We start from the raw sequence: 27,695 nt of genomic DNA, 5'->3' as shown, positions 1-27,695 counted from the left end.
CCCCTGGCAGGCACAGGGGACCATATGGGATGTCGGAATTCGAACCAATGACCTTCTGCATGAAAGGCAAACGCCTTACCTTCATGCTATCCCTCCAGCGCCACAAAATTTTTTTTTAAGTAGGAAGAAGATAACTAATTTTCTTGTGTATCTAAGTGTGATAAAATTGTGGATATATTTATATTTTACAAATGTTCATTTTCCTCAAAGAAATGTTACAGTGGAGTCAGGAAGAGAGATTTGCATGCATGAGGCCTGCATTTAGTCAGCCAAAGAAACACTAATCCGGCCCGGAGAGATAGCACAGCGGGAGTTTGCCTTGCAAGCAGCCAGGAGCTATTTCTGAGCAGACAGCCAGGAGTAACCCCTGAGCACTGCTGGGTGTAGCCCAAAAAACAAACAAACAAAAAAAAAACACAAAAAAAAAAAAAAAACGAAGAAACACTAATCCAGTAAGACCTCTGAAACATTGCTGGTATGGCCCAAAAATGAAAGAAAAGAAAATGTTAGTGTGGTCTGGCTCTGTGACTTAATGGATAGCACCTTAGACTTCTAGGCAAGTGCCTTGCCACTGGGCTAGGGCACCCGCCCCTGCACCTTAGACTTCTAGACAGAAACTGTTAGTGTGAAACTTATTTTATTTTTAGTTTTTGGGTCACACCAGGCAGCGCTCTTGGCTCTGCACTCGGAAATCGCTCCTGGCAGACTTGGGGGACCATATGGGATGCTGGGAATCAAACCAGCGTCCATCCTGTGTTGGCCATACGCTGTGCTATCGCTTTGGCCCCTAGTGTGAAACTTTAAAAATAATTGCTAGAAAATAGGAACTAGAGAGATAGTACAGAGGGACAAACAAAAACAAAGAAGAAAAAGGGGGTGGGGCCAGAGTGGTGGCGCTAGAGGTAAGGCATCTGCTTTGCAAGCACTAGCCTAGGACAGACTGCTGTTCAATCCCCCCAGCATTCCATATGGTCCCCCAAGCCAGGAGCGATTTCTGAGTGCATAGCCAGGTGTAACCCCTGAATGTCAACGGGTGTGGCCCAAAACAAAAACAAAACAAACACAAAACAAGGGGCAGAGGGATAGCACAGCTATTGAGCATTTGTCTTGCACAAGACCTGGCAGGCTCGGGGACCATATGGGATGCCAGGGATTTAACTCAGGTCAGCCTAGTGCAAGGCAAACGCCCTACTCACTGTGCTATCGCTCCAGTCCTGGGATTTGTTTTTCTTCGTGGGTTTGTGTATTTGTGTTGGACACAGACAACAGCCTCTGAATAAAGGCCTATGCAAAGTCCCAATTAGCCATACAGAAACTTTAGTTTCGATTCTCCCAGAACTGGAATCCTGAATCAGTTAGCCAGAAATTGCCTGATTCTGATCAGTAATGGCCCAGGACTGTGCCTGAGAGATCCCAGCTAACCTTGGCTGGTACAATTTACAGCTTCCTGCTTTTCCTATCTAGAAAAAAGCTCCTTCCAGCTCTTGTTTGCTAAATCAGATACTGCCTGATTCAAACTGCTTCTTTTTTTGAAGGGGGTTATTTTGTCTAACCCACTTAGCTTTTATCACTGGCAAAAATAAAGTACATAGAATTATAAAAGTTGGGGACACCCTGCTATGCTCAGAGTTTACTCCTGGAAACTGAGCTCGCTATATGCAAGGCAGACACCTGGACTACTAATTTATTTATTTTTGGTCGTAGTGGAGAGGTTGGGTCACACCTGGCACCGCTCAGGAGTTACTCCTGGCTCTGAGCTCAGAAATCACCCTTGGCAGGCTTGGGGGACCATATAAAATGCTGAGGAATTGAACCAAGATCCATCCAGGGTTGGACGCATGCAAGACAAATGCTCTACTACTATGCTATTGCTCTGGCCCCTGATCTATTTCTCTAGACCCTCAAGTTGACATTTTTATTTGTTTCTGGGTATACCTGGAAATACTCAGGGATTACTCCTGGATACTCAGGTTACTCCTACACTCCTGAGTTACTCCTGGTGCTCAGAATGTAGGGCATTGAATCTTAATTGGCTTTGTCTAATGCACATGCCCTACCTACTGTATTATCTCTCCAGCCCCTCAAATTGATTTATTTTTCTTGGCTAGTTTTTTTTTTTTTTTTTGATGTGGGTCACACTCAGCAGTGCTTGGGGGTTACACTCGGCAGTGCTCAGGGATTACTTCTGACTCTATGCTCAGAAATCACTCCTGGCTGGCTCGGGGGGGCCATATGGGAAGCCGGGATTTGAACCACTGTCCTTCTGCATGCAAGGCAAACACCCTACCTCCATGCTATCTCTCCGGCCCGATTTTGTGGAGGGGGTCAAATCTGGCGGTGCTCAGGTATTTCTCCTGATTCTGTGCTCAGATGGGATGCCAGAATCAAACTACCATCTGTCCTGGATTGGCTGCTTGCAAGGCAAACGCCCTACCATTGTGCTCTCTCTGGCCCCTCTCAAATTAACTTTAACTCAAAAGAATTATTTTTTTCCAAGGATTTTTTTTTGTTTGTTTGTTTTGTTTTTTGGGCCATACCCAGTGGCTCGGTGCTGAGAAATCACTCCTGGGACTGAAGAGATAGCACAGCAGTAAGGCGTTTGCCTTAGATGCAGAAGGACAGTGGTTTGAATCCCGGCGTCCCATTTGGTCCCCTGAGCCTGCCAGGATCGATTTCTGAGCAGAGTCAGGACTGGGTGTGACCCAAAAAACAAAAACAAACAAAAGAAATCACTCCTTGCAGGATTTGGGGACCATATGGGATGTCAGGAATTGAACCCGCGTCCGTCCCAGATTGGCCCATGCAAGGCAAACACCCTACCACTGTGCTATCTCTCCAGCCCCTCCAAAGAAATTCTTTTTTTTTTGTTTTTTTTGGGCCACACCTGGTGGTGCTCAGGGGCTACTCCTGGCTGTCTGCTCAGAAATAGCTCCTGGCAGGCACGGGGGACCATATGGGACACCGGGATTTGAACCAACCACCTTTGGTCCTGAATCGGCTGCTTGCAAGGCAAACACCGCTGTGCTATCTCTCCGGGCCCTCCAAAGAAATTCTTATGCTTCAATTTATCTTCTTATCATGTCTAGTCTGGGGAGATAAATACTGGGGTATAAGGTACTTGCCTTGTAATCAGCTAACCAAGTTCAAATCTTGGTACCTTGGGAATGACTTCCAAGACTAGAGCTGAAAATAATCCTGTTTTTCTTCTTTTGCATTTTGGGCCACATTCTGTGGTTGGTTCTCAAGGCTTAACTCCTGTCTCTGTGCTCAGGGATTGCTCCTAGTGGGGCTCAGGTGACCTTATGGGATACAATGGATTGAACTCAGGTCAGCCACATGTAAGATAATTGCCCTATCTGCTGTACTATTGCTGTAGCACCCTAGCTTATTTTTTTTTTTTTTTTGGTTTTTGGGCCACACCCGGCGGTGCTCAGGGGTTACTCCTGGCTGTGTGCTCAGAAATAGCTCCTGGCAGGCACGGGGGACCATATGGGACACCGGGATTCGAACCAACCACTTTAGGTCCTGGATTGGCTGCTTGCAAGGCAAACGCTGCTGTGCTATCTCTCCGGGGTTAGCTTATTTTTTAGTGCAGTCCTGGGGATTGTACTCTATGCCTCATATACAAAGCAAGTATTCTACTGCTAAGTTACATACATCTCAGGCCCTTGGCCTTTAAATTTTACTCTAAGTCTCCTACATAGCAATGTTCAGTTTAATCTTTTTCTGTTTGTTTTGTAGCATTGGAGATCACAGAAAACAGTGGTCCCTAATCATACTAACACACCTGGGTCACCACAGCAGGTAGGTAAGGTGCTTGCCTTGCACATAGCTGGCCTGGATTCGATCTCCAGCATCCCATATGATCCCCTGAGCCTACCAGGAGGGGTAATTTCGGAGTACAGATTCCGCAGTAACCCCTGGGCACCCAAAAAAAAAAAAAAAAAAAGCCTCTTTCCCCCACTCAAAAAACACAAATAAATGCATGACCAAATGTTTGCAAAACTGCAAAGAACGGGGCAGGGCGGTGGCGCTGGAGGTAAGGTGCCTGCCTTGCCTGCGTTAGCCTAGGACGGACCGCGGTTCGATCCCCCGGCGTCCCATATGGTCCCCCAAGAAGCCAGGAGCAACTTCTGAGCGCATAGCCAGGAGTAACCCCTGAGCGTCACAGGGTGTGGCCCAAAAAATAAATAAAAAAAAAAAAAAAAAAAAAAAAAAAACCTGTATTTTTGGGCCGGGCGGTGGCGCTAAAGGTAAGGTGCCTACCTTGCCTGCGCTAGCCTAGGACGGACCATGGTTCGATCCCCCGGTGTCCCATATGGTCCCCCAAGCCAGGAGCGACTTCTGAGCGCATAGCCAGGAGTAACCCCTGAGCGTCACCGGGTGTGGCCCAAAAACCAAAAAAAAAAAAAAAAAAACTGCAAAGAAAGCATTCTAAACAACTATACTATCCAGAATTTAGGCTTTGAGAGAGTGGGGTTTGGATCATACCCATGGGTCAGGGACTACTGTAGACTTCATATTTGGGGTTCTCTCCCATCTGTGCATAGAGAACCAAGTCTCCTAAAGTGGGTTTCATGCTTATATTTTTTTGGGGGGTTGGGTGGGAGAAGGGGATCCTGGAAACTACTTCCAGCTCTACTCAGGGGTTGCTCCTGGTAGTGCTCAAAGGACCAGATGGTGCTGGGAATCGAACGGGGGTCAGACACATGCTAAACACGTGCCCTCCCCTCTGCGCTCTCTCGACTCTTCTGTTTTGGTTTTGACTACAACAGTACTTAAGGCCCTCTCCTGGCTCTGTGCTTTTGGTGGTACTTGGAGACCATTAGGTTTTTGGGGACTGAACTTGTGACTGCTCCTTGCAAAGCTTGTGTTCAGCACACTGAGGAATCTCCCCAGCTTAATCTCCTTTCAGTGAAGAAATGAAGCATCAGCATTCTCCAATTACACCCGATGTTACCACCGGTGGATCATGCTCCCACTTAGGTGGAGGTAGGGGGCATATCGTCTGCCTTGGGAAACACTAGTTTCCTCATCTCTACCAAGAGCAGTTCTCAACTGAAGGGAGAGTCCCAGATGCCTTAACAATGACTGAGGGGTGGGGTAGAAGACATAGAACACAGAATAGGGTACTTGCCTAGTGTGTGGCTGATGTGAATTAAATCCTGGAATCCAGATGCTATCTCTAAAGCTTTGTCAGCAGTGATCCCTGAGCAGAGATAGGGCAAGCCCTAAGCATTGCTGGGTATAGCCTAAATACAAAACCAAAGTGATGAGGAACTGGGGACAGGGCTTAAGTGGTAGAGAGTCTGCCCTAGCATGTTGGAGGCTAGGTTTGACCCTGAACTCCACATATCCTCCCAACCCCCCATCACTGTGTTTGGCCCTGGAGGCCCTCAAGTTACCATAAGCCTGAGTACCTCTGGGAGTGGGCCCAGTCTCCAAGCATGGCCAAGTGTGAGTGACCCTCAGAAAAAGAACTAAAGGGACTGGAAAGATAGTACAGTGGGGTAAGGTGCTTGCCTTGCATATGGCAGACCTGGACTGGCTTTGATCCCTGATACTACATGATCCCATGAGAACTCCAAGCACAGAACTGAGAACTGCTCGAGTTTTGGGAGCTGAGAGCTGACAGCCACCACTGTGATCCCCAATGCAAAATAAATACATTGAAATGAAGTAAAAGGCTAATGTCTCAGACAGGAGCTTCAAACTACTGAAACAGGGTGAGTGGTTGCCGTGCTAACAGGGGCTCTGTTCACAGTGCTCCCAACATGGCAGCTTCTCTACCTTCTGCAGGCCTGCCAGTTGCCTGGGTAGCGAACCTGGCCTCTGGGACAGACGGGAGCTTCCCAGATGCCAAGCAATTCGACCTCAAGTCACAGACCCTGGAAGGAGCGCCTAGTCCACTATAGGAGGCTCTAATTCTCTGCCCAGGGGACTGAAAAGTCACAAAGGTTAACATATAACTAAAATAGGAATTAATCATTTGGGAGTCAGAATGAAGCAAACACACACATACAGAAAAAAAAAAAGAGTAAAATTTAATTTATATAAATAAGAGGAAAAGCACTATTTAAATAAGACTTCATCTGGGTCTTCCTGTATAATACAAAATTCTTCCAGAGGAGTCTGGTGGTTCGGAGGCCAGCAACTCTTCTCACATGTGTAAACGAGAACGGTGCCGAATTCCACAGAAAGACCTGAAAAAAAAAAAAAATAACAGAACCTGCTCAGGATTGCAGCAAAGATGATGTACCATGGGACACAGTCAATATTCCAACCTGCCTACTGGCTCTGGATCAAGTCAGTCTGAGTTCAAATCCCAGCTTTACCACCTTTGGATAAGCCACTGTACCTACCTCTCTGTGCTAATGACAGTAGCTCTCTCTTTTTTTTTTTTTTTGGTTTTTGGGCCACACCCGGTAACGCTCAGGGGTTACTCCTGGCTATGCGCTCAGAAGTCGCTCCTGGCTTGGGGGACCATATGGGACGCCGGGGGATCGAACCGCGGTCCGTCTCCTAGGCTAGCGCAGGTAAGGCAGGCACCTTACCTCCAGCGCCACCGCCCGGCCCCGACAGTAGCTCTCTTAAGGTTGATATTATTGTGAGGGGGCCAGAGTGTTCGATAGTCTGAGCACATGCTCTGTGCACAGAAGGTCGGGATTCAGTCCCTGTACCACATGGTTGCTTGCAAACCTCCAGGAGAGACCCTTAAGCACAGAGCAGGTGGTGGCCCCCAAACAAAACAAAACAGAACAAACAAAAAGGCTACTATGAAGGGAAAGTAAGAGCTAATACATGTGAGATACTAGAACAGAAAGAGGCGCAGCCTAATCCCTGTAAAGCTGAACTTTTTTTGTTTTTGATTTTTGGGTCACATCCGGCAGAGCTCAGGGGATACGTCTGGTTCTGTGCTCAGAAACTGCTCCTGGCAGGTTAGGGATCCATATGGGATGCAAGGGATCCAACCCAGGTCTGTCTGGCTCAGATGCGTGCAAGGCAAATAAATGCCTTGCTGCTGTGCTATCACTTGGGCCCCCAGCAGAGCTTTTTAGTTTGCTTGTGGGCCACACCTGGCAGTGCTCAGGAATGACCCTGATGGTACCACAGGGTCATGCTATTGCTTTACCTCCTGTGCTCTTAGGCCCCACAGGTTCTTTAGGTTTGCTTCTGGGCAACACCCAGTGATGCTCAGGGGCTACTGCTGGCCCTATGCTCAGCAGTCAATCCTAGCAGTGCTCAGGGATCCATATGTGGTGCCAAGGACTCAAACCAGGGGAGCAGACACTGCAGCTGCATGAAGACAAGTGCCCCACTTCCTGCACTCACTCTCCAGCACCAGAGGTTTCATGTGCACAAAGAAACGAGAAAGATGGCTCACGATCAGGATAACGGGTGCTGCTACTCAAGCAGTTTCATTGTACAAGCTGGAAAATTAGTGCTCAGCAGCCTCCAGTCACTCTCGGGCTGGAGTGATCTGCCCCACATGCGGCTGATCCCTGCCAGGAGTGGTCCTGGACCTCAGAGCCAGGAATAAGCCTTGAGTTCTGGCAGGTATGGCCCAAAAAAACAAACCCAAAAAAGTAACACTTCCCATGATAAGTGACAACTAATGATTAAAAAAACAAGCAGACTTAAGTGGAAATATAGTTTAAAATAGGGGTTGGAGAGATAGTACAGTGGGTAGGCATTTATCTTGCTCTAGGTTGACCTGGATTCAATCCCAGCACTATACAGGGTTCCCTTGAATTCTTCCAAGAGAGATCCCTGAACATAGCCAGAGGCAGCCCCCAAATCAGAAACAGTAAAAATAAAAATAAAACAAAAGCTAGGTGACCTAAGAATAGTACAGCAGGTAGGTTGTTTGCCTTGCAAATGGCCAACCCAAATTTGATCTCCTGAATCCCATATGATCCTCCAAGCTTCCCATGCTTACTAGGGGTGGTCCCTGAGCATCACTGGGTGTGGCCTAAAAAAATCAAACCAAACCAAACCTAAACCCTACAACAAATAACTGAATAAGACTTCATTACAACTCCAAAAGTTCTCAAACTTAAAAGTCAACCCAGGTTCAATCCCTGGCACCCCGTAGAGTTCCCCCAAGTCCAGCTTGGCCCCTGATCTGTAATAAGTCAGAACTCTAAGACAAAGTATCTTGGAGCTTGACAGTGGGTCCATGAAGGTGGCACCAGTATCATGGCTACTCTTCAGGTGGATATACAGACACCTAGGAAATAAATACACTTAGCTAGAAAGATGAATATCTGAGGAAAGGGGCCAAAAAGGTGAGTTGGGGATCCTTATTTACCAAGTACTGGAACTTCAGCGGACTTAGGAAATGTCCAATATAGGCAGGGTCCAGTATTCACTCTGCCCTCTCTCCCAGAAGACAATCCAGAGACTTCTGCACTAACTGCCCCAGACCCCTTTGATATATAAAGGCCTAGCCAGGCTAGAATAGCAGCTGGGTCTTTTGCTTTTGTTTTGTTTTGCTTTTGGGTCACATCCAGCAGTACTCAGGGGTTATTCCTGGCTCTCTGCTCAGAAATCACTCCTGGCAGGCACGAGGGACCATATGGGATGCCAGGATTTGAACCACCATCAGCCCTGGATAGACTGCTAGCAAGGCAAATGCCTTACCACTGTGCTATTTCTCCGGCCCCCAGCTGGGTCTTAATATTTGTCCTTCTTCCTGTGTTTACTGGTTCTAAACAATAAATACAGTACAGGAAGAAAAGTCGGGGTTCTCAGTCCACAAGGCTTTTTCTCTCTTACGCCTATCTTGTTTTTGTAATCCTCACGTTGCTTCTGCTTCAGGCCCATTCACCAGGGACTTCTCCCTGGCACTGCTCTAAATGAAGGAAGTTGGGGAGGCAGATGAGCCACCAGCTAGTTGTGCTCAGGACTAACACAGATACTATCTCTCCAGCCCCTAGAACACTCCAAAAGATTAAAAGTAAGATACTAAGGGCTGACGAAACAGCTCAATTTCCTCCCACATGCTCTGGGTGTGGTCAAAACCAAGTTTTGTAGACAGAAAGGCCCGGGTTTGATCCAGATCCCACTGGGTAGGGTGCTTGCCCTGCATACAGCCAACCTGAGTTTGACCCCTAGCATCTCATTGGGTTCCCCAAGCACAATCAGGAGTAATTTCTGAGTGAAGAATCAGGAGTAAGCCCTAAGCATGGTCAGGTGTGGCCCCAAGAGAACAAACAGATCCTCATCCCTGCATATAGCCCCCTGCAAACGACTAGAAAAAAATTGTGAGAGCACAGCTTACTCCTGACTATACAAAAGACATTATGGGGTGCCAGGGACTAAATACAATTCAGCTGAGTGCCAAGGCAAATGCCTACTCTGCTATTTCTCTGACTCCTAAATTAGGACCTTTTGCAAACAACTTTGATAAACATAAAGCGAAGGGGCTAGGGTTCAGGGGCTTAGCTGCCTGGCAAGCTATGGTGGCAAGTTCCATTGCTGGAGCTACAGACAAACCAAGTGTGATCCTGCCTGAAAGCTCTGCAGTCTTTCATCCTGGTGCTGCAAGTGATTTCCTGCCATGCCAGGACAAAGTGGTAAGCACCGAAGCTGTGCCAGGAAACAGCAAACCCTTACAAGCATCTGCCATGAGGACACAAGGAGAATGTGTGTGATAGGCGGGGCACTTGATTTAATGGCTCACACCACATATGGTTCCCCGAGCATACTGGGAGTGACTCCAGAGCACACAGCCAGGAGCATACTCTGAGCATTGCTGCATATGGCCCAAACCTCCCCAAAATAAGTACATTTAAAAAACAATTTAGAAAACCAAAAAAAAAAAAAAAAAAAGAAATCGCTGGGGCCGAGAGATAGCATGGCGGTAAGGTGTTTGCCTTTCATGCAGAAGGACAGTGGTTTGAATCCTGGCATCCCATATGATCCCCCATGCCTGCCAGGGGCAACTTCTGAGCATAGAGCCAGGAGTAACCCAAAAAACCAAAACCAAAACAAAACAAAACAAAAAACAATTTAGGGGCAGGAGAGGTGGTGGCACAATGGTAGGGCGTTTGTCTTGCAAACAGCTGACCTAGGACAGACATCGGTTCAACCCCCCCGAGTCCCTTATGGTCCCTCAAGCCAGGAGTGATTTCTGAGCGCATAGCCAGAAATAACCACTAAGCATCACCGGGTGTGGCCCAAAATCAAACAAACAAAAAACCAATATATCGGGGCTGGATCATAGCACAGTGGGTAAGGCATTTGCTTTGCACATGGCTGACTCGGGTTCGATTCCTGGCATCCTATATGGTCCCCAGAGCCTGCCAGGTGATTCCTGAACACAGAGCCAGGAGTAACCCCCCTGAGTACTGCTGGGTGTGGCAAAAAAATTTCTTGTTGCTTTTGCTTTTGAGTTTTGGTTTTTGGGCCACACCCGGTAATGTTCAGGGGTTACTCCTGGCTATGTGCTCAGAAGTTGCTCCTGGCTTGGGGGACCATATGGGACACCGGGGGATCGAACCGAGGTCCGTCCAAGGCTAGCGCAGGCAAGGCAGGCACCTTACCTTTAGCGCCACCACCCGGCCCCTACTACTGGCTTTTCACAGGGATCACTCCTGGAGAGGACCAGGGAACCATAAGTGGTGCTAGGAATCAAACCCAGGAGACAGAAGTGTGCAAAGCAAAGGTCCTATCTGCTATGGTTTTGCTTCAGCCCCAATAATTGTATGTTTTTAAATGTGTATAAGCACAATTAAAGAATACAGCCCTCAATGAGCACTCTGGTGGAATATGGGAGCACCACATGTGTGTTCCCTGGTGGGCACCACAGCAAATGTGACATCACCACTGCCAAGTAGGTGTGCAACGTCCGATCAGCACCATGACAATGTCAGCGAGAAAAAGGGAAGTGGGAGAAGGGGGTTAAAAAAAAAAGCAGGACCTGGAGAGATAGCACAGCGGTGTTTGCCTTGCAAGCAGCCGATCCAGGACCAAAGGTGGCTGGTTCAAATCCCGGTGTCCCATGTGGTCCCCCGTGCCTGCCAGGAGCTATTTCTGAGCAGACAGCCAGGAGTAACCCCTGAGCACCGCCGGGTGTGGCCCAAAAACAAAACAAACAAACAAACAAAAAAAAAGCAAAAGGGGCCGGGCGGTGGCGCTAAAGGTAAGGTGCCTGCCTTGCCTGCGCTAGCCTTGGACGGACCGAGGTTCGATCCCCTGGTGTCCCATATGGTCCCCCAAGCCAGGAGCAACTTCTGAGCGCATAGCCAGGAGTAACCCCTGAGCGTGACCCAAAAACCAAAACAAAAAACAAACAAAAAAAAAAAAAGCAAAAAATGGGGCCGGTGCGGTGGCGCTAGAAGTGTCTGCTTTGCAAGTGCTAGCCTAGGATGGACCGTGGTTCGATCCCCCGGCGTCCCATATGGTCCTCCAAGCCAGGAGCAATTTCTGAGCGCCACCGGGTGTGGCCCGAAAAATCAAAAAAAAAAAAAAAAAAAAAAAAGCTAAAATGTCTAGAGAGATATTACAAGCAGCTAAAGCATTAGCCTTGCGTGTTGCTGATCATACACGATCCCTGGCACCATATATGATTCCTTGAATTCCTGCTAGGCGTGATCACTGAGCACAGAACCAGGAAGGAGTAAGCCCGAGCACTACAGGGTATGGCTCAAACCCCTCCCCAAAATTAAAATAAATCATGATGGGGCTGAAGAGACAGTATAGGAGGTAGTGCAGCTAGTATGAGTTCAATCCTCGACGACCCATATGGTCCCCCGTGCATAAAGCCAAGAGATGGTCCAGAGAACTTCTGAATGTGCCTCAAACCCAGCCAGAAAACAAAAAAAGAATATCTAACAATGATAAAGTGATAAATATACCCAATATAATAACTATATAAAGGAATAATAATACATTTTAATATATTTTTTTCTTTTTTTGGGCCACAGATCTTCCTGCTGTGCTCAGGACTTACTCCTGGTTCTGCATTCAGGGATCACTCCTGATGGTGCTTAGGGACCTTATGGAGTGCCAGGGATCAAACCTGGGTTGGTTGATGTAAACAGTTACACTATGGCTCCGGTCGTCTTAGTATAATGAAGATTATTTTATTTCTTTTTGGTGGTGCAGGGATGACCCTAAGCAGTGCTCAGGGTTCGGGTGACTTCCAACAGATTTGGGCCAGCAGTGTAGGATTAGCAGGTTAGAGCCAGGGCCTGGATGTGATGCTGGCAATGCCAGGCACCAGGACTATACTGGATGATGGTGGGGAGGAGTTTCTGCAGTGTATCAAGGGTTATAATGGGCAGCGCTGGGAGTTAGGTTTCAAATTTGGGGCCACATGCATGTCAAAAAAGTGCCCTTGGACCGATCTAACGAGTGACCTGAATATAATTTTAGAGATGATAAAAGTATAAACTGGGGCTGGAGCCATAGTACAGCATGTAAGGCACTTGCTTCACACCAACTGACTCAGGTTCCATTGTAAGGACCCCTAAGTCCATGATCAACTATAGACTAAGACAAGCCCAAACCCTAGTAAAGTGTACTTTTCTACTCCTACTTGAAGGCAGAGAAAGAGTTAACTCAGAAATAAAACCAAAGTTGGTGGCCTCCAGGAAAAAGGAAGTAGGGGTTGAGTGAGGTTGGAAAAAGGCTCTCTGAACAACCAAAAGTTTGAACCAGAGTAACCCTTGACAGCCAGAATCTGAATCAAATCAGGTTCTGTATTAGGATATCCCTTGACAACTAAGGTTTGAATCAAAGTATCCCCAGACAACCAAGGTTGAGCCAGGAAAATCAGTGATTAATTAAGACATCTATACAATGAAATGATTATACCATTAATGATCTGTTAATGCTTGTTTTTTGTTTGTTTGTTTGTTTTGGGGGTCACACCCAGTGGTGCTCAGGAATTACTCCTGGCTCTACGGTCAGAAATTGCTCCTGGCAAGCTCGGGGGACCATATGGGATTCCAGGATTCCAACCACCGTCCTTCTGTAGGCAAGGCAAACGCCTTACCTCTATACTATCTCTCCGGCCCCGATCTGTTAATGCTTGTAATTTCTTTTCTTTTCTTTTCTTTTTTTTTTTTTTTTTTTTATGGTTTTTGAGTCACACCCGGCAATGCTCAGGGGTTACTCCTGGCTCCATGCTCAGAAATCGCTCCTGGCAGGCTCAGGGGACCATATGGGATGCCGGGATTTGAACCACTGACCTTCTGCATGGAAGGCAAACGCCTTACCTTCATGCTATCTCTCTGGCCTCAATGCTTGTAATTTCTACATAAACTGCTTGAAGATTTGATTCGAGGTCCTAGCCAAGATTCCCCTAGTGAGATGAGGCTCATATTTTGGTTAACCAAATAAACTCCCTTTTGCACCTTGCATTATCGGAGTTGGTCTTTGACTCTCAGAGTTGGGTGTCAACTGGAACCCTAATACCATCCCTGGTACCCCATATGGTCCCCCAAACAGTCAGAAGTAAATCCTGAGCACAGAGCAGGAGTCAGCCCTGAGCACTGCTGGGTGTGGCAAAAAAAAAAAAATCAGAAAGTATGTTTTTTTATTTTTTTTTATTTTTTGGCTTTTGGGTCACACCAGCAGTGGTCAGGGGTTACTACTGACTCTATGCTCAGAAATCGCTCCTAGCAGGCTCAGGGGACCATATGGGTTGGGACACCAGGATGTGAACTACCGTCCTTCTGCATGCAACGCATTGCCTCCATGCTATCTCTCCGGTCCCAGAAAGTATGTTTTTAAATCAACCAAAATGGTATTAATACTTATGTTGATGGATCAGACATAAGTTTCCTTAAAATAATTTCCAGGGGCCGGAGAGGTGGTGCTAGAGGTAAGGTGTCTGCCTTGCAAGCGCTAGCCAAGGAAGGACCGCGGTTCCCGCGGTTCGATCCCCCGGCATCCCATATGGTCCCCCCGAGCCAGGGGCAATTTTTGAGCGCTTAGCCAGAAGTAACCCCTGAGCATCAACGGGTGTGGCCTCAAAAAAAAATAATTTCCAAAATTAAATTTTATTTTTCCTTTTTGAGTCACACCAGTGGCACTCAGGGGTTAATCCTGGCTCTCTGTTCAAAAGTCGCCCTAGCAGGCTCAGGGAACCATATGGGATGCCAGGAATCAAACCCAGGTCTGTCCCGGGTTGTGTGTGTGCAAGGCAAAAGTCCTACTGCTGTGCTATCACTCTAGCCCAATCATTTCAGTTTCTAAATGTGTCTTTTGTCACTATTATTGTGGACAGGTCACCCCCAGCAGTGCTCAGGTGTTCAAGACCACTATGGCTCACTAGCGCCACAACGTGGCAGTTCCAGGAACTGAATCCAGAACCTCATGTGTGCTGTATCAACTACATCGGCCACATCAAGAGACCTCAAATTTGTTTCACTAAAACGAAAAGACAGCTTTACATTTTAAGATAAATCTAAATTAGTGCCAGAAACGAATAAACTCAAACCAGTAAAGGGCTTGTTACCTGAGTGGGTGCCACTGAGCACGCTGACCAGGGCAGGCATGAGCTGAAACTCAAATATCCTTTGGGCTCCACAGCTGCAGGCGGGAAGATTGGAGACCCCTGAGGGAGGACACGTCAGAAACAGAGGTTCTCCGCTCCAGGAATACCTGGGGTCCAGAAACAAAACATCCTCAATCAGAAACTTACAAGTCACGCTCCATCACCAAAGGTCACTTTGAAAACTTTCTTTCCTACAAACTGTACAGAGCTGAAACAGATAACCAGAAATCAGAGCGGTAATACAGGAGGTAGGGGTTTTGCCTTGCACTTGGATAACCTGGGTTTCGATCCCAGCATCCCACATGATACACCAACCACTGTCAAGAGTAATTCCTGGGGGCCGGGCGGTGGCGCTAAAGGTAAGGTGCCTGCCTTGCCTGCGCTAGCCTCGGACGGACCGCGGTTCGATCCCCCGGCGTCCCATATGGTCCCCCAAGCCAGGAGCGACTTCTGAGCGCATAGCCAGGAGTAACCCCTGAGCGTCACAGGGTGTGGCCCAAAAACCAAAAAAAAAAAAAAAAAAAAAAAAAAAAAAAAAAAAAAAAAAAAAAAAAAAAAAGAGTAATTCCTGGGGGCCGGAGAGATAGCATGGAGGTAAGGCGTTTGCCTCTCATGCAGGAGGTCATCGGTTCGAATCCCGGCGTCCCATATATGGTCCTCCCGTGCCTGCCAGGAGCAATTTCTGAGCCTGGAGCCAGGAATAACCCCTGAGCACTGCCGGGTGTGACCCAAAAACCACAAAAAAAAAAAAAAAAAAGAGTAATTCCTGAGCACAGAGCTAGGAGTAACGCCTGGACATGGCTGGAGGTAGCCCCCAAAACTAAAACAAACAACCAAGAAATCCAAAGGCCAAAGTAAACTAGCAATAAGGTTGTTGACTCAAAACAACTTGAAGTTTTTTTGTTTTTTTGGTCTTTGGGTTCACACCTGGCAGTGCTCAAGGATTACTCCTGGCTCTATGCTCAGAAATCGCTCCTGGCAGGCTCGGGGGACCATATGGGATTTTGGGATTCAAATCACCATCCTTCTGCATGCAAGGCAAACGTTCTATCTCCATGCTATCTCTCCGGCCCCTAAAACAACTTAAAGCAGGGGTCTCAAACTCAATTTACCTGGGGGCCGCCGGAGGCAAAGTCGGGGTGAGGCAGGGCCGCAAAAGGGATTTCAGAAAAAAAAGTCCTCAAACGTCATTATTAACAGTTTTTTTTATTAACAGTTTTAATTATTTTTTCTGAACATGAATAGAACATTGAGTGAAGATCATGAACAGTTCTTCTGAACATGGCATCTTTTGTCTATTCCTTGCTGCCAGAGACTTGACAGCGCTTCTTCTCACAAATCTGAACCACATTTGGCTTTAGACAGGAAGCAGTTGAGACCCTCAGTATGGCTTGAAGATGATCATCATTAAGTCTAGACCTGTACTTGGACTTATTGAAGTTCAATGTGAGAATAACTTTTCACACAAATATATGCTCCCAAAAAGGCACATGGTGCGCTTGAACATTCGGGAAAGCTCAGGGAAGCTGGGGGGCAATTCTCTCAAAAATTGCCATGCATGTCTGCTTTTCCACTAATCTCCCTGAACTTGGCTTTGAGATCAGAGTTGCATTGCAGGTCAATGAGGTCCATTTGAAGCACAGGAGGGGCATCTTGCACATCAAAGGAAAAGGGGTCCACAAAAATTTGGAAAGTGGCTCTGTGCTTTTTGAAGTCTAAAATCTTTGATCAAATTCCTTCTCTAGCTTAAAAATAGCATCAACATATTTTTCACCACTGAATGGTATGCCTGCATCCACAAGTTCCTTGCATGCTGGGAAATGGCAAAGATTTGTCTGAGAGAGCTGGGGTTTCCATAACACAAATTTTGTTTTGTCACAGGCAGCACTGATAAGCTGCCCTGGGCCTTGTAACATCTTGTTTAGTACATTCAGCTTATGTGTGATGTCAACAAGAAAAGCTAAGTCCATGAGCCATTTGTGATCACTCAACTCAGAAACAGCATTCCCATCCTTCTCCATGAAGGCTTTCACTTCTCTCAACTCAAAAAATCTTTTCAGGACATTTCCCCTGCTGAGCCAACGGACCTCGGTGAAATAGAGCACATCTCCATATTCTGACTCCATTTCCTCTAAAAAGCACGGAACCTCCTGTGCTTTAAGCCCCTGGATCTGATTTGGTTGATGCATTTCACAACAACAGACATCACATTGTCACACGGAAGGCATTTACTGCAAAGGGCCTGCTGATGGATAATGCAGTGAAGAGCAATGGCCTTCTCTATACCCTCCTCTTCAAGTCTTTTTTGGAATATATGCCACCAGTCCATTTTTCCTCCCTGTCATCGATGGCGCTCCATCGGTTATTATTCCAACAAACCTCTTCCATGGCAAACTTACAGCCTGTAACATGCATTTTTTTTTTTTTTTTTGGTTTTTGGGCCACACCCGTTTGACGCTCAGGGATTACTCCTGGCTATGCGCTCAGAAATCGCCCCTGGCTTGGGGGGACCATATGGGACACCGAGGGATCGAACCTCGGTCCGTCCTACGCTAGAGCTTGCAAGGCAGACACCTTACCTTTAGCGCCACCTTCCCGGGCCCAACATGCATTTTTTTAAAACAAACTCTCTTTCTGTGAATGGTTTCCCTGCCTTAGCAATCATCTCACTAACCATGTAACTAGCTTCGACTGATGCAACATTCTCTTTGGTTGCTTTCTTGAAGAAATCTTGTTGCCTCATTAGACATGCTTTAAGACTGGCAACCCGCTTGGCTCTCTCATTTCCTTGATATTTTGCACATTCCTCAGCATGTTTAGTTGAATAATGGCGTTTCAAGTTGTATTCCTTGTGCACTGCAACTTTCTCTGAGCAAATAAGACATGTGGGGATGCCCCTGTGCTCAACAAAGAAATACTGTGTCTCCCACTTTTCCTGAAATTGTCTGTGCTCGTCATCAATCTTTCTCTTCACTGCAGGCTTTGATGAAGTCATGATGAAGGTATAACAAAATCTAATTCTGTAATAAACTTCTCTCCCTTAAGTCTTCGATAATGCAAGGGACAGCGGGCAGGAGCAGCGGAAATGACGTCTGCGCTAGGCGCAAAGTATTCGTGATTATTCGATTACCGAATATTCGCAAAAAAAATAGCATTAGTAAGAAAAAAATCGCATTAAACATTTGCATACCCCGAACGAAACTGCTTGGGGTATGCGAATGTTTAATGCGATTTTTTTCTTACTAATGTGATTTTTATTGCGAATAATCACGAATACTGCGATATTTGAAGGCTGGCCGAGGGCCACAAAATGTTGTACGGAGGGCCGCAAACAGCCTGCGGGCCACAAATTTGAGACCCCTGACTTAAACTTTAGATGAAGTTTAGATGAGGGCAGGAAAGACAGTGTTCAAACACACCTGCCGAACCCAGACTCGGCTGGATGGTAGTACAGTTGGCAAAGTGCCTGTTTGTCTTGCTCAAGGTTGAGCAGTTGGATATGACCCCAAGCGCCTCTTCCCCACCTCCATAACATAAATAACATAAAATAAATGCTAAAGAATCAAAAAGGAAAGAAACTTTAGAGATCCAGATATAGCCCAGTGGAAGAGAACTTGCTTCCCGTGTGAGGTTTTAGACTCAGTACCACAAAGAAAAACAAAACAATAAACAACACAAAAACAAGGGGCCAGAGAGATAGCACAGTGGTTGGGCGTTTGCACTGTACACAGCTGATTCAGGATGAACAGTGGTTCAAATCCTTGCATCCCATATGGTGCTCCGAGCCCACAGAGTGATTTCTGAGGGCCAAGAGCCTGAGAGCCAGGAGTAACCCCTGAGGGCCACCAGATCTGACCCAAAAACACAAAACAACCAAGAAAAAAAAAACTCACCCTTTTTTAGGGTTTGTTTTTGGGCCACACCCAGTGATGCCCTATTATTTTAATATAAAGACAGTCCACGTGTGTTGGTAGGGGGATGTGAGGCCTTTCTCAGCTTGGCCAGATCTGGCTCCTGCAGCCCCTAAGGCCTGCTGGGTCTGAAGGTTGCAAACAGCGGAGAAATTCATAAAACAATCAGATGAAGTTCCAGGAGTCGGGCCGGAGAGATAGCATGGAGGTAAGGCATTTGCCTTGCATACAGGACAGTGGTTCGAATCCCGGCATCCCACATGATCCCCTGCATCTGCCAGGAACGATTTCTGAGTGCAGAGCCAGGAGTAACCCGAGTGCTGCGGGGTGTGACCCAAAAAACAAAAACAAAAACAAAAACAAAAAAAAGAAGTTCCAGCTTTGAGGGCTGGAGAGATAGCACAGCAGTAAGCTGTTTGCCTTGCATGTAGAAGGATGGTGGTTCAAATTCCGGCATCCTACATGGTCCCCCGAGCCTATCAGGGGCATAGCTCCTGAGTGCTGCCGGGTGTGACCCAAAAAACAAAAAAAAAGAGAGAGAGCGAGAAAGGAAAAAAAAAAAAAGAAGTTCCAGCTTTATTTCATGGTCCTAACCGCCATGTACATTTCTTCATATGGCTTCTATGCTAAGCCTTTTCCAAGCAGCCATTTCTCTGTCCCTTTTCTGGCTCTCTCTGCCTCTTTCTCTCAGGGGCTCTCTGTCTTCCTTTCGGCTGCTCTCCAGGCTTCCTTGCTGCCTCACACTCTTTGCTGACTCTTACTCTCCTTTTTTCTTTTTTCTTTTTTCTTTTTGGTTTTTGGGCCACACCCAGCGGAGCTCAGGGGTTACTCCTGGCTGTCTGCTCAGAAATAGCTCCTGGCAGGCACGGAGGACCATATGGGACACCGGGATTCGAACCAATCACCTTTGGTCCTGGATCGGCAGCTTGCCAGGCAAACACCGCTGTGCTATCTCTCCGGGCCCAAATTTTTTTTTTTTTTTTTTTTTTTTTGGTTTTTGGGTCACAACCGGCAGTGCTCAGGGGTTATTCCTGACACCATGCTCAGAAATTGCTCCTGGCAAGTAATATGGGACCATATGGGACACCGGAATTCGAACCAATGACCTTCTGCATGAAAGGCAAACGCCTAACCTCCATGCTATCTCTTTTCTGGCCATACCCATTGATGCTCAGGGGTTACTCCTGGCTATGCGCTCAGAAATCGCTCCTGGGTTGGGGGACTATCGGGGACGCCAGGGGATCAAACCGTGGTCCATCCTAGGCTAGTGCTTGCAAAGCAGACATCTTACCTCTAACGCCATTGCTCCAGCCCCTTTAACTCTCCTTATCCCCTCTTTCCCCACAGGCAGACTCCTCTACTAGCCCATTCCAGGTGTGGATGGTTCTGATCATTCAGGTGGGATAAACTAGAAGTTGGAGGAGGAGATACCTACAATGCTCAGGGGTTACTCCTGGCTTTGCACTCAGAAGTTAGTCCTGGCACGCTTTGGGGGACTATATGGGATGCTGGGGATCAAAGCCAGGTCGGCAGTGTGCAGTCCCTACCTGCTGCTCTATCGCTCTGGCACCAACAAAATGTCTTTTAAAGAATTTAATATATACAGAAGATTTCAAGTACCAGCAAGTCCTTATTGGAAAAAAAAACGCTGAGTCCTCTTGGATTCTCAGTTATGCTGTTGACATATTACAGGGGCTTCTCAGGGGCTACTCTCATCAATGAGGACCAGCAACAGGGTTGAAGGGAAAAGATCATGCAGAGATCAATCTACAAAGCTCACAGGGCGGGGCCGGAGAGATAGCATGAAGGTAAGGCATTTGCCTTGCATGCTGAAGGTCGGCGGTTCGAATCCCGGCTTCCCATGTGGTCCCCCGAGCCTGCCAGGAGTGATTTCTGAGCGTAGAGCCGGGAGTAACCCCAGAGCACTGTCGGGTGTGACTCAAAAAATAAAAGAGAAAGTGTATGTTGGAGCCAGAGCAATAGCACAGTAATAGCCACACAATAGCCACACAATAGCCAGCATGTGGCTGGCCCAGATTTGATCGCTGGCATCCCATATGATCCCCTAAGCACTGCCAGGAATAACCCATGCGCAGACCCAGGAGTTGACCGCTGAACACCACTAGGTGTGGCCCCGAAAAACAAACAAACAAAAGTGAATATAAGAAACTAAATTCTGGGGCCGGGAAGGTGGCACTAGAGGTAAGGTGTCTGCCTTGCAAGCGCTAGCATAGGACGGACAGCAGTTCGATCCCCTGGTGTCCCATATGGTCCCCCCAAGCCAGGGGCGATTTCTGAGCACATAGCCATGAGTAACCCCTGAGCGTCAAACGGGTGTGGCCCAAAAAACAAAAAAAAAAAGAAACTACATTCTGGGGCCGGCATGGTGGCGCTAGAGGTAAGGTGTCTGCCTTGCCAGCGCTAGCCTAGGAGGGACCACGGTTCGATTCCTTGGAGTCCCATATAGTCCCCAAGCCAGGAGCGACTTCTGAGCGCATAGCCAGGAGTAACCCCTGAGCGTCACCGGGTGTGGCCCCCCCCCCAAAAAAAAAACCCAAAAAAAATAAATAAATAAAATAAAGAGGGCATAGAAAGATAGCACAGCAGCGTTTGCCTTGCAAGCAGCCGATCCATGGACCAAAGGTGGTTGGTTCGAATCCCGGTGTCCCCCGTGCCTGCCAGGAGCTATTTCTGAGCAGACAGCCAGGAGTAACCCCTGAGCACCACCGGGTGTGGTCCAAAAAAAAAAAAAAAAAAAAAAAAAAAAAAAAAAGAAACTAAATTCTTAGCAATGGTTTTCTCATTTGGAGAATACTGTAGATTTTGTGGCCTTGCTATCCTTTCATATGTTCCAAATGAACATGTATTAATTTTATAATCAAGTAAAACAATAAAGGCCAGATGTGACTCGGTAGTGGAGGACATGTCTTGTATATGTGAAGTACTGGGTTCAATTCTCAGCACTGTCCAAAATAAACAAATGCAAAAACCAATAAAAGTGACCCTTTTACCTTAAAATCTGCTCCGGACAGGCAGAAATTCTCTTCATAAATTTGTAAAATATTTTATCTCCATTTTTAACTGTGGTCTTCTCATATTTTTCATTATCTTTACTAGAAAAACTAAGAGAAACAGAAAACACTTTCACTGTCTCTAACCAGAAAATTACATATCTACAAGAGCAAACATTTCAACATCTTAAAATGCACATCACCAATTCCCTGCCCCGCCCTTCTCCCAAGACCTGCTCCATAGCCATTTGCTCGCTCCTTCCTGGGATCAGACTCCCCAACCCCCTGTGTGAACAGACAATAGAGAGACATGTGTCAAGTCCACTTTACATGTGATATCTGAGGCTCACAGAGGGACTCGAGCTGCTAGGTCGGTTATTAGTTGTTTGGTTTTAGTTTTGGTGGTGCCAAGAATTGAGCCCAGGGCCTCACACAGGCAAGGCTCCATCCACTACACCCCTGCTAGCTACATCTCAGGCCCTCTTTGTTTTTTGGTAAATAGAGATCAAACATGGTGGTACTGAAAAGCCATGTGATGCTAGGGATTAAGTCTTTTTTTTTTTCCTCTTTCAGTTTTTGGGCCACACCTGGTAATTTTCAGGGGTTTTCTCCTGGCTTCAAGCACCTGGTGGTGCTTGAAGGACCATAGGGGATGCTGGGAATCGAACCCAGGTCAGCTGTATGCAAGGCAATGCACTACCCACTCTACTATCTTTGTGGCCTGGTGTTTAGGCTTTACTCCTAGTTCTAACACAGGAATCACTCCTGGTGGGGACTATATATGGCAGCAGGGATCAAACACTGCAAGTGAAGTGACCCAATGTACATCTCTCTGGTCCCTGCTCTCTCACATCCCTAAAAAAAGAAGCAGGAAGTCCTCCTACCCCACAAGTTCTTACCTACCCTAAGTATAAGAGCAAACTGAAGTACTGATGGGCAAAGGGATTCCTGATTCTTCATCTTTTTTTTTTGGGGGGGGGGCCCACACCCAGCAATGCTCAGGAGTTACTCCTGACTCTACACTAAGGAACCACGCTTAGTGGTGTATGGGGGATGCTATAGGATACAGGGGATTGAACTCGGATCAGCTGCTTACAAGACAAATACTCTACTCACAGTAATATTGCTCCAGACCAAGGTAAAGGGAGCTTTTGATCAAATCGACACCCATTCTCACCTCTGGGAAAGCAACTCTTCCATGTCAACACCTTCTCTCCGCTGGTATTCCTGCAGAAGACTCTGAGCATGATCTAGACTGACCGAGTCTCTGTAATCACCCTCATCTACGACACAGATGTAATAAGGCAGGAATTGTGTCCTCACTAAGGACGAGGAGACCTGTTCCCCACAAGATGCAGCAGGAGGAACAGCTTCGGGGACAGGATCATGTAGGCAAAGGTGCTGGAGCTGACCAGTCCAGTCTACATCTCTGGCACTACTGGAAGGACTTGTAAAGCCCTCTTTAAGGTGTGGAGACATCTGCTCACTGTCACTTCCCCAGTCATCTGCATCATCACACCAGTCCACAGCTGCGAGGCCCTTTTCCTGGTTAGGGAACAACATCCAGTGGTTGAATTGCAAACACACCAACAGGTTTCCTCTGTCCCCTGGCTCCAGCCACCCATCCCTCCATCTTCCCAATTGAGCCTTCAAACCAGTCCTTCTCCTCTCGGCACATTTGGACTCAACTTCCTGCTCCCAATTTTCTCAAAATTTGCTGGAGGTGACAAGTACTCTCTTTGGAGACAATTGAGCAAATAAATTATAGCTGTTTCTTCAACCATCCATTTCAAACTATTTTAATTGTGTTGCATGTATTGCAGAAACGGGCAGGAAAGGGGTATTTTTCCCCAGACTATTTTGTAGTGAGGGTTCGAGATAGGAGCAAGAATTTGCTATCAGGTCAACTAAGAGGCACAAACATGACACAGAAAAGTAAGAAGAGGACATGGAATAATATTTTACATATGGAGAAAAAGCAAGCTTTTTCATGAGAGTGTGGCACACCCATGGTGCTCAAGGGTTACTCCTGGCTCTAAACTCAATAATCACTTCTGGTAGTACTTGGTGAACTGTATGGGATGCCAGAAATCAAGGGATCAAGCTCTGGTCAATGGCTGTGCTCTCTCTCAGGCCTCTAGAGTGACAGTTTTGATAACTTCCCCACTTCTGCAGGGAAGTGGCAAAACAGATCAGAGCCCTGGCAGTTCTCAAATGTTTTTCTGGTTTGCTGTTGGGAAGGGGCCATACTCAGCTATGCGAAGAGGCTATTCCTGTATCTGTACACAGGGATAATTCCTGAAGTAACTCAGTGGTTCATATGTGGAAAAGGGAATCAAACCAAGGTTGACTGCAGGCAAACTAAGTGCCTTAACCCCTGAATTATCTTTCCAGTCCTCAAGTGTGCTCAAGTGTATCTTTACTACTGAATGCTGATAAATCTAGGCAAACACCAGTATCCATCATTCCTGATATCAAGAACAGGTTTAAGAAGTCAGTGTGGGGGCCGGAGAGATAGCACAGAGGTGTTAACCTTGCAAGCAGCTGATCCAGGACCTAAGGTGGTTGGTTCTAATCCCGGTGTCCCATATGGTCCCCCATGCCTGCCAGGAGCTATTTCTATTTCTGAGCAGATAGCCAAGAGTAACCCCTGAGCGATGCTGGGTGTGGCCCAAAAATAAACAAACAAACAAAGTCAGTGTGGGGGGAAAAAAAGGATTAAGTGTGAAGGATGGGTGATAACACATTTCCCTTGCACCTGGCCAACCTGGGTTCAAACCCTAGCATCCTATATGGTCCCTGAGTCTGCCAGGAGTGATTCCTGAATGCAGAGCCAGGAGTAACCCCTGAGCACCACCAGGCCAGGTATGGCCCCAAAACAAAAAAAGAATTCAGTGAGGGGGGGCTGAAAAGAGAGAAAAGGAGGTAAAGTCCTTGCCTTGCACTCAACTGACCTGGGTTCAATCCCCAATAGCACATATGATCCCATGAGTTCTGCCGGGAGTGATCTCTAAGCACAGAGCCAGAAGTTCTGACCAAGACAGAATTGTATTCTGTTGCTACCAATCTGTTTGAATTTGTAACTCAATAAATTAAAAAAATAAGTGAAATGTGGGGCCAGAGAGATAGCACATTGGTAGGGCATTTGCCTTGCATGCAGTCTACTCTAGACAGATGGTGATTAGAATCCCGGCAACCCATATGGTCCCTCTGAGCCTGCCAGGAGCAATTTCTGAACGCAGAGCCAGGAGTAACCCCTGAGTGCTGCTGGATGTGGCCCAAAAACCAAAAACAGGGCCCAGAGAGATAGCACAGCAGCGTTTGCCTTGCAAGCAGCCGATCCAGAATCAAAGGTGGTTGGTTTGAATCCCGGTGTCCCATATGGTCCCCCGTGCCTGCCAGGAGCTATTTCTGAGCAGACAGCCAGGAGTAACCCTTGAACACTGCCGGGTGTGGCCCAAAAACCAAAAAAAAAAAAAAAAAAAAAAAAACCAAAAAAAAAAAACCCCAAAAAAACAACAACAACGAAAAAAGTGAAATGTGTTACACCCACATATCACAGTATAGAGGTATACTTATTTATACTTATAGTATATATACTTACAGTATACTTACTATAAATTCAAGTACAAGTATATACATATTCATAAAGGTAAGAAGTCTGAGTATATTTCAGTGAGTAGGGAACTTTCCTAGCACTGGTCAGGCTCTGGTTCCATCCTGGCACAACATCTATTTACTAAATTCCATCAGGAACGATCTCCTGAGAGCAGAACTAGGAATACGCCCTGAGCACAGTAAAGTGTGGCCTCAAAACAAAACAATAACAAAAAAATATATAAATCAGTAAGATGTGTTTCTCAAGATGTGTTAGCCTTGCACGCACTAACATAGAACAGACTCATATGGTTCCCCAAACCAGAAGCAATCACTGAACACATAGCCAGAAGTAACCGGAGTAACCCCTGAGTGTCACTGGGTGTGGCCCAAAAACCAAAAACAAGGAAACTTAAGGCATAATAAATCAGGTATAATAAATAGGGCCCGGAAAGATAGCACAGCGGTGTTTGCCTTGCAAGCAGCCGATCCAGGACCAAAGGTGGTTGGTTTGAATGCCGGTGTCCCATATGGTCCCCCGTGCCTGCCAGGAGCTATTTCTGAGCAGACAGCCAGGAGTAACCCCTGAGCAACGCCGGGTGTGGCCCCCGCAAAACAAACAAACAAACAAATAAATCAGGTATAATAAATCAAACTCTGGAGGAAACCACATTTTGTGGTTTGGAGAAGGGCAAAAAAATAAAACCACTCAAAGAACAAGGTGGCTTAACGGGCTATAGACAAGAGTCCCAATTTGCTCAGGGGTTACTCCTGGCTGTCTGCTCAGAAATAGCTGCTGGCAGGCACGGGGGACCATATGGGACACCAGGATTCGAACCAACCACCTTTGGTCCTGGATCGGCTGCTTGCAAGGCAAACGCCGCTGTGCTATCTCTCCGGGCCCCCAATTTGAATTTTCAACGCCACGTAGAACTCTCACACATCTCTGAGTGTGTCCCGCTCTCCCCCAAAATTCTAAAACAAGAACCTGAAAAATGGGGCCGGCGATGTGGCGCTAGAGGTAAGGTGTCTGCCTTGCAAGCTCTAGCCAAGGAAGGACCATGGTTCTATCCCCCCGCATCCCATATGGTCCCCCCAAGCGAGGGGCAATTTCTGAGCACTTGGCCAGGAGTAACCCCTGAGCATCAAACGGGTGTGGCCGGAAAGAAAAAACCTGAAAAAAATAACTGCCAGGGCCGGAGAGATAACATGGAGGTAGTGCGTTTGCCTTGCATGCAGAAGGACGATGGTTCGAATCCCGGCATCCCATATGGTTCCCTGAACTTGTCAGGGGCGATATCTGAGCGCAGAGCCTCAAGTAACCCCTAAGCGCTGCCGGGTGTGACCCCAAAACAAACAAACAAAATAACTTCCAGTTACAGTCACTGTACCTGAGGGACTGGAGGATCCCGCACTTCCTTTTCTCGCAGCTGCAGGCTCTGGGAGCGGAACACCTTCCAGCTTTGAGGGTAAAGAAAAAGGCTATGAGAGTTCTGGAGCCGAACCGCGGTTCCTTTTTTTTTTTTTTTTTTTTGGTTTTTGGTTTTTGGGTCACACCTGACTGTGCTCAGGGGTTCCTCCTGGTTCCACGCTCAAAAATCTCTCCTGGCAGGCACAGGGGACCATATGGGATGCCGGGATTCGAACCACTGTCTTTCTGCAGGCAAGTCAAACGCCCTACTTCCATGCTATCTCTCTGGCCCCTGGGGTTCCCTTTTCTTTCTTTTATTTTGCTTTTTGGATCCACAAAGCGGGCGCTCAGGAGTTACTCTTGGCAGGCTCGGGGGATCATATGGGATGCCGGGATTCGAACTACCGTCCTTCTGCATGCAACACAGACGCCTTACCTCTATGCTATCTCTCCGGCCACTGGGGTTCCCTTTCTTTTTCTTTTTTTTTTTTTTTTTTTTGGTTTTTGGGCCACACCCGTTTGACGCTCAGGGGTTACTCCTGGCAATGTGCTCAGAAATCACCCCTGGCTTGGGGGGACCATATGGGACGCCGGGGGATCGAACCACGGTCCGTTCCTTGGCTAGCACTTGTAAGGCAGACACCTTACCTCTAGCGCCACCTTCCCGGCCCCTGGGGTTCCCTTTCCACCCTTCTCCCCGGCCCAGTCGGGGGGATCGCTCCCAGCCTACCTGCCACAGCCGGGGCGGGCACACGCGAAGACGTGCAGCAGCCGGTGAAACGGGGAGCCTTCGAGCGGGCAGTACACCTGCACCAGCAGGGCGAGCGGCTCCCCGCAGGCGGCACACTCCGGCCTCGGCGCAGCCACGGCGGGCAGGGCGTCCTGCAGGGAGGAGAGGGCAGTCTTCACACCCCGCTGGGCCTCTACCTCGTCCCGCTTCCCCACCACCATCACCGGCTCCACGCCCCACCTCACCGGAACGCCGCCCAGCTTGCTAGCCGTCCAAGCGCTCGGCCCCGTCGGGCAGCCGGACACGGCGGAATCGCGAAGCCCGAGCAGCACAGGTTTCCTGGGGGCCGCCATGATGACGCTCGATCACGTGACCAGCCCGACTACGGTGGCCAGGGAGGCGCGGCTCGGCGCATGCGCACTGCTTTTCCAGCGCGACTTTCTAGGACCGAGCGGTGGCGCAAGAGTTAAGCCGTCTGCCTTGCAGGCGCTAGCCTAGGACGGATCGTGGTTCGATTCCCGGCGTC

The 27,695-nt window shown here is 47.5% G+C and overlaps 1 protein-coding gene across 1 annotated transcript; it reads right to left on the bottom strand.

The window, feature by feature from the left end:
* Positions 1-6,024: 6,024 nt before the first annotated feature.
* On the bottom strand, positions 6,025-27,522 carry PDCD2L (programmed cell death 2 like). The gene is made up of 7 exons (XM_049787449.1): positions 27,415-27,522; positions 27,170-27,321; positions 26,415-26,489; positions 22,609-23,097; positions 21,432-21,542; positions 14,471-14,616; positions 6,025-6,203 (listed from the first exon to the last, which is right to left on the bottom strand). The coding sequence occupies exons 1-7, from the start codon at positions 27,520-27,522 to the stop codon at positions 6,073-6,075; spliced, it is 1,212 nt and encodes a 403-aa protein (XP_049643406.1). The 3' UTR covers positions 6,025-6,072.
* Positions 27,523-27,695: the final 173 nt, after the last annotated feature.

The sequence above is a fragment of the Suncus etruscus genome, chromosome 14 (assembly GCF_024139225.1).
Source record: "Suncus etruscus isolate mSunEtr1 chromosome 14, mSunEtr1.pri.cur, whole genome shotgun sequence".
Lineage (NCBI taxonomy): Eukaryota > Metazoa > Chordata > Mammalia > Eulipotyphla > Soricidae > Suncus > Suncus etruscus.
The sequence above is the reverse complement of the archived record's forward strand: the minus strand, read 5'-3'. Positions and strand labels throughout refer to the sequence as shown.

What these genes read in the sequence shown, in the direction of transcription:
- PDCD2L (XM_049787449.1), bottom strand. Translation starts at nt 27,522, where the DNA reads ATGGCGGCCCCCAGGAAACCTGTGCTGCTCGGGCTTCGCGATTCCGCC. An exon ending in GCAAGCTGGGCGGCGTTCCG is followed by an intron (nt 27,322 to 27,414) that starts GTGAGGTGGGGC and finishes TCCTCCCTGCAG; the next exon opens with GACGCCCTGCCCGCCGTGGC. An exon ending in TGTCCGGAGCAGATTTTAAG is followed by an intron (nt 14,617 to 21,431) that starts GTAAAAGGGTCA and finishes TCTGGACCCCAG; the next exon opens with GTATTCCTGGAGCGGAGAAC.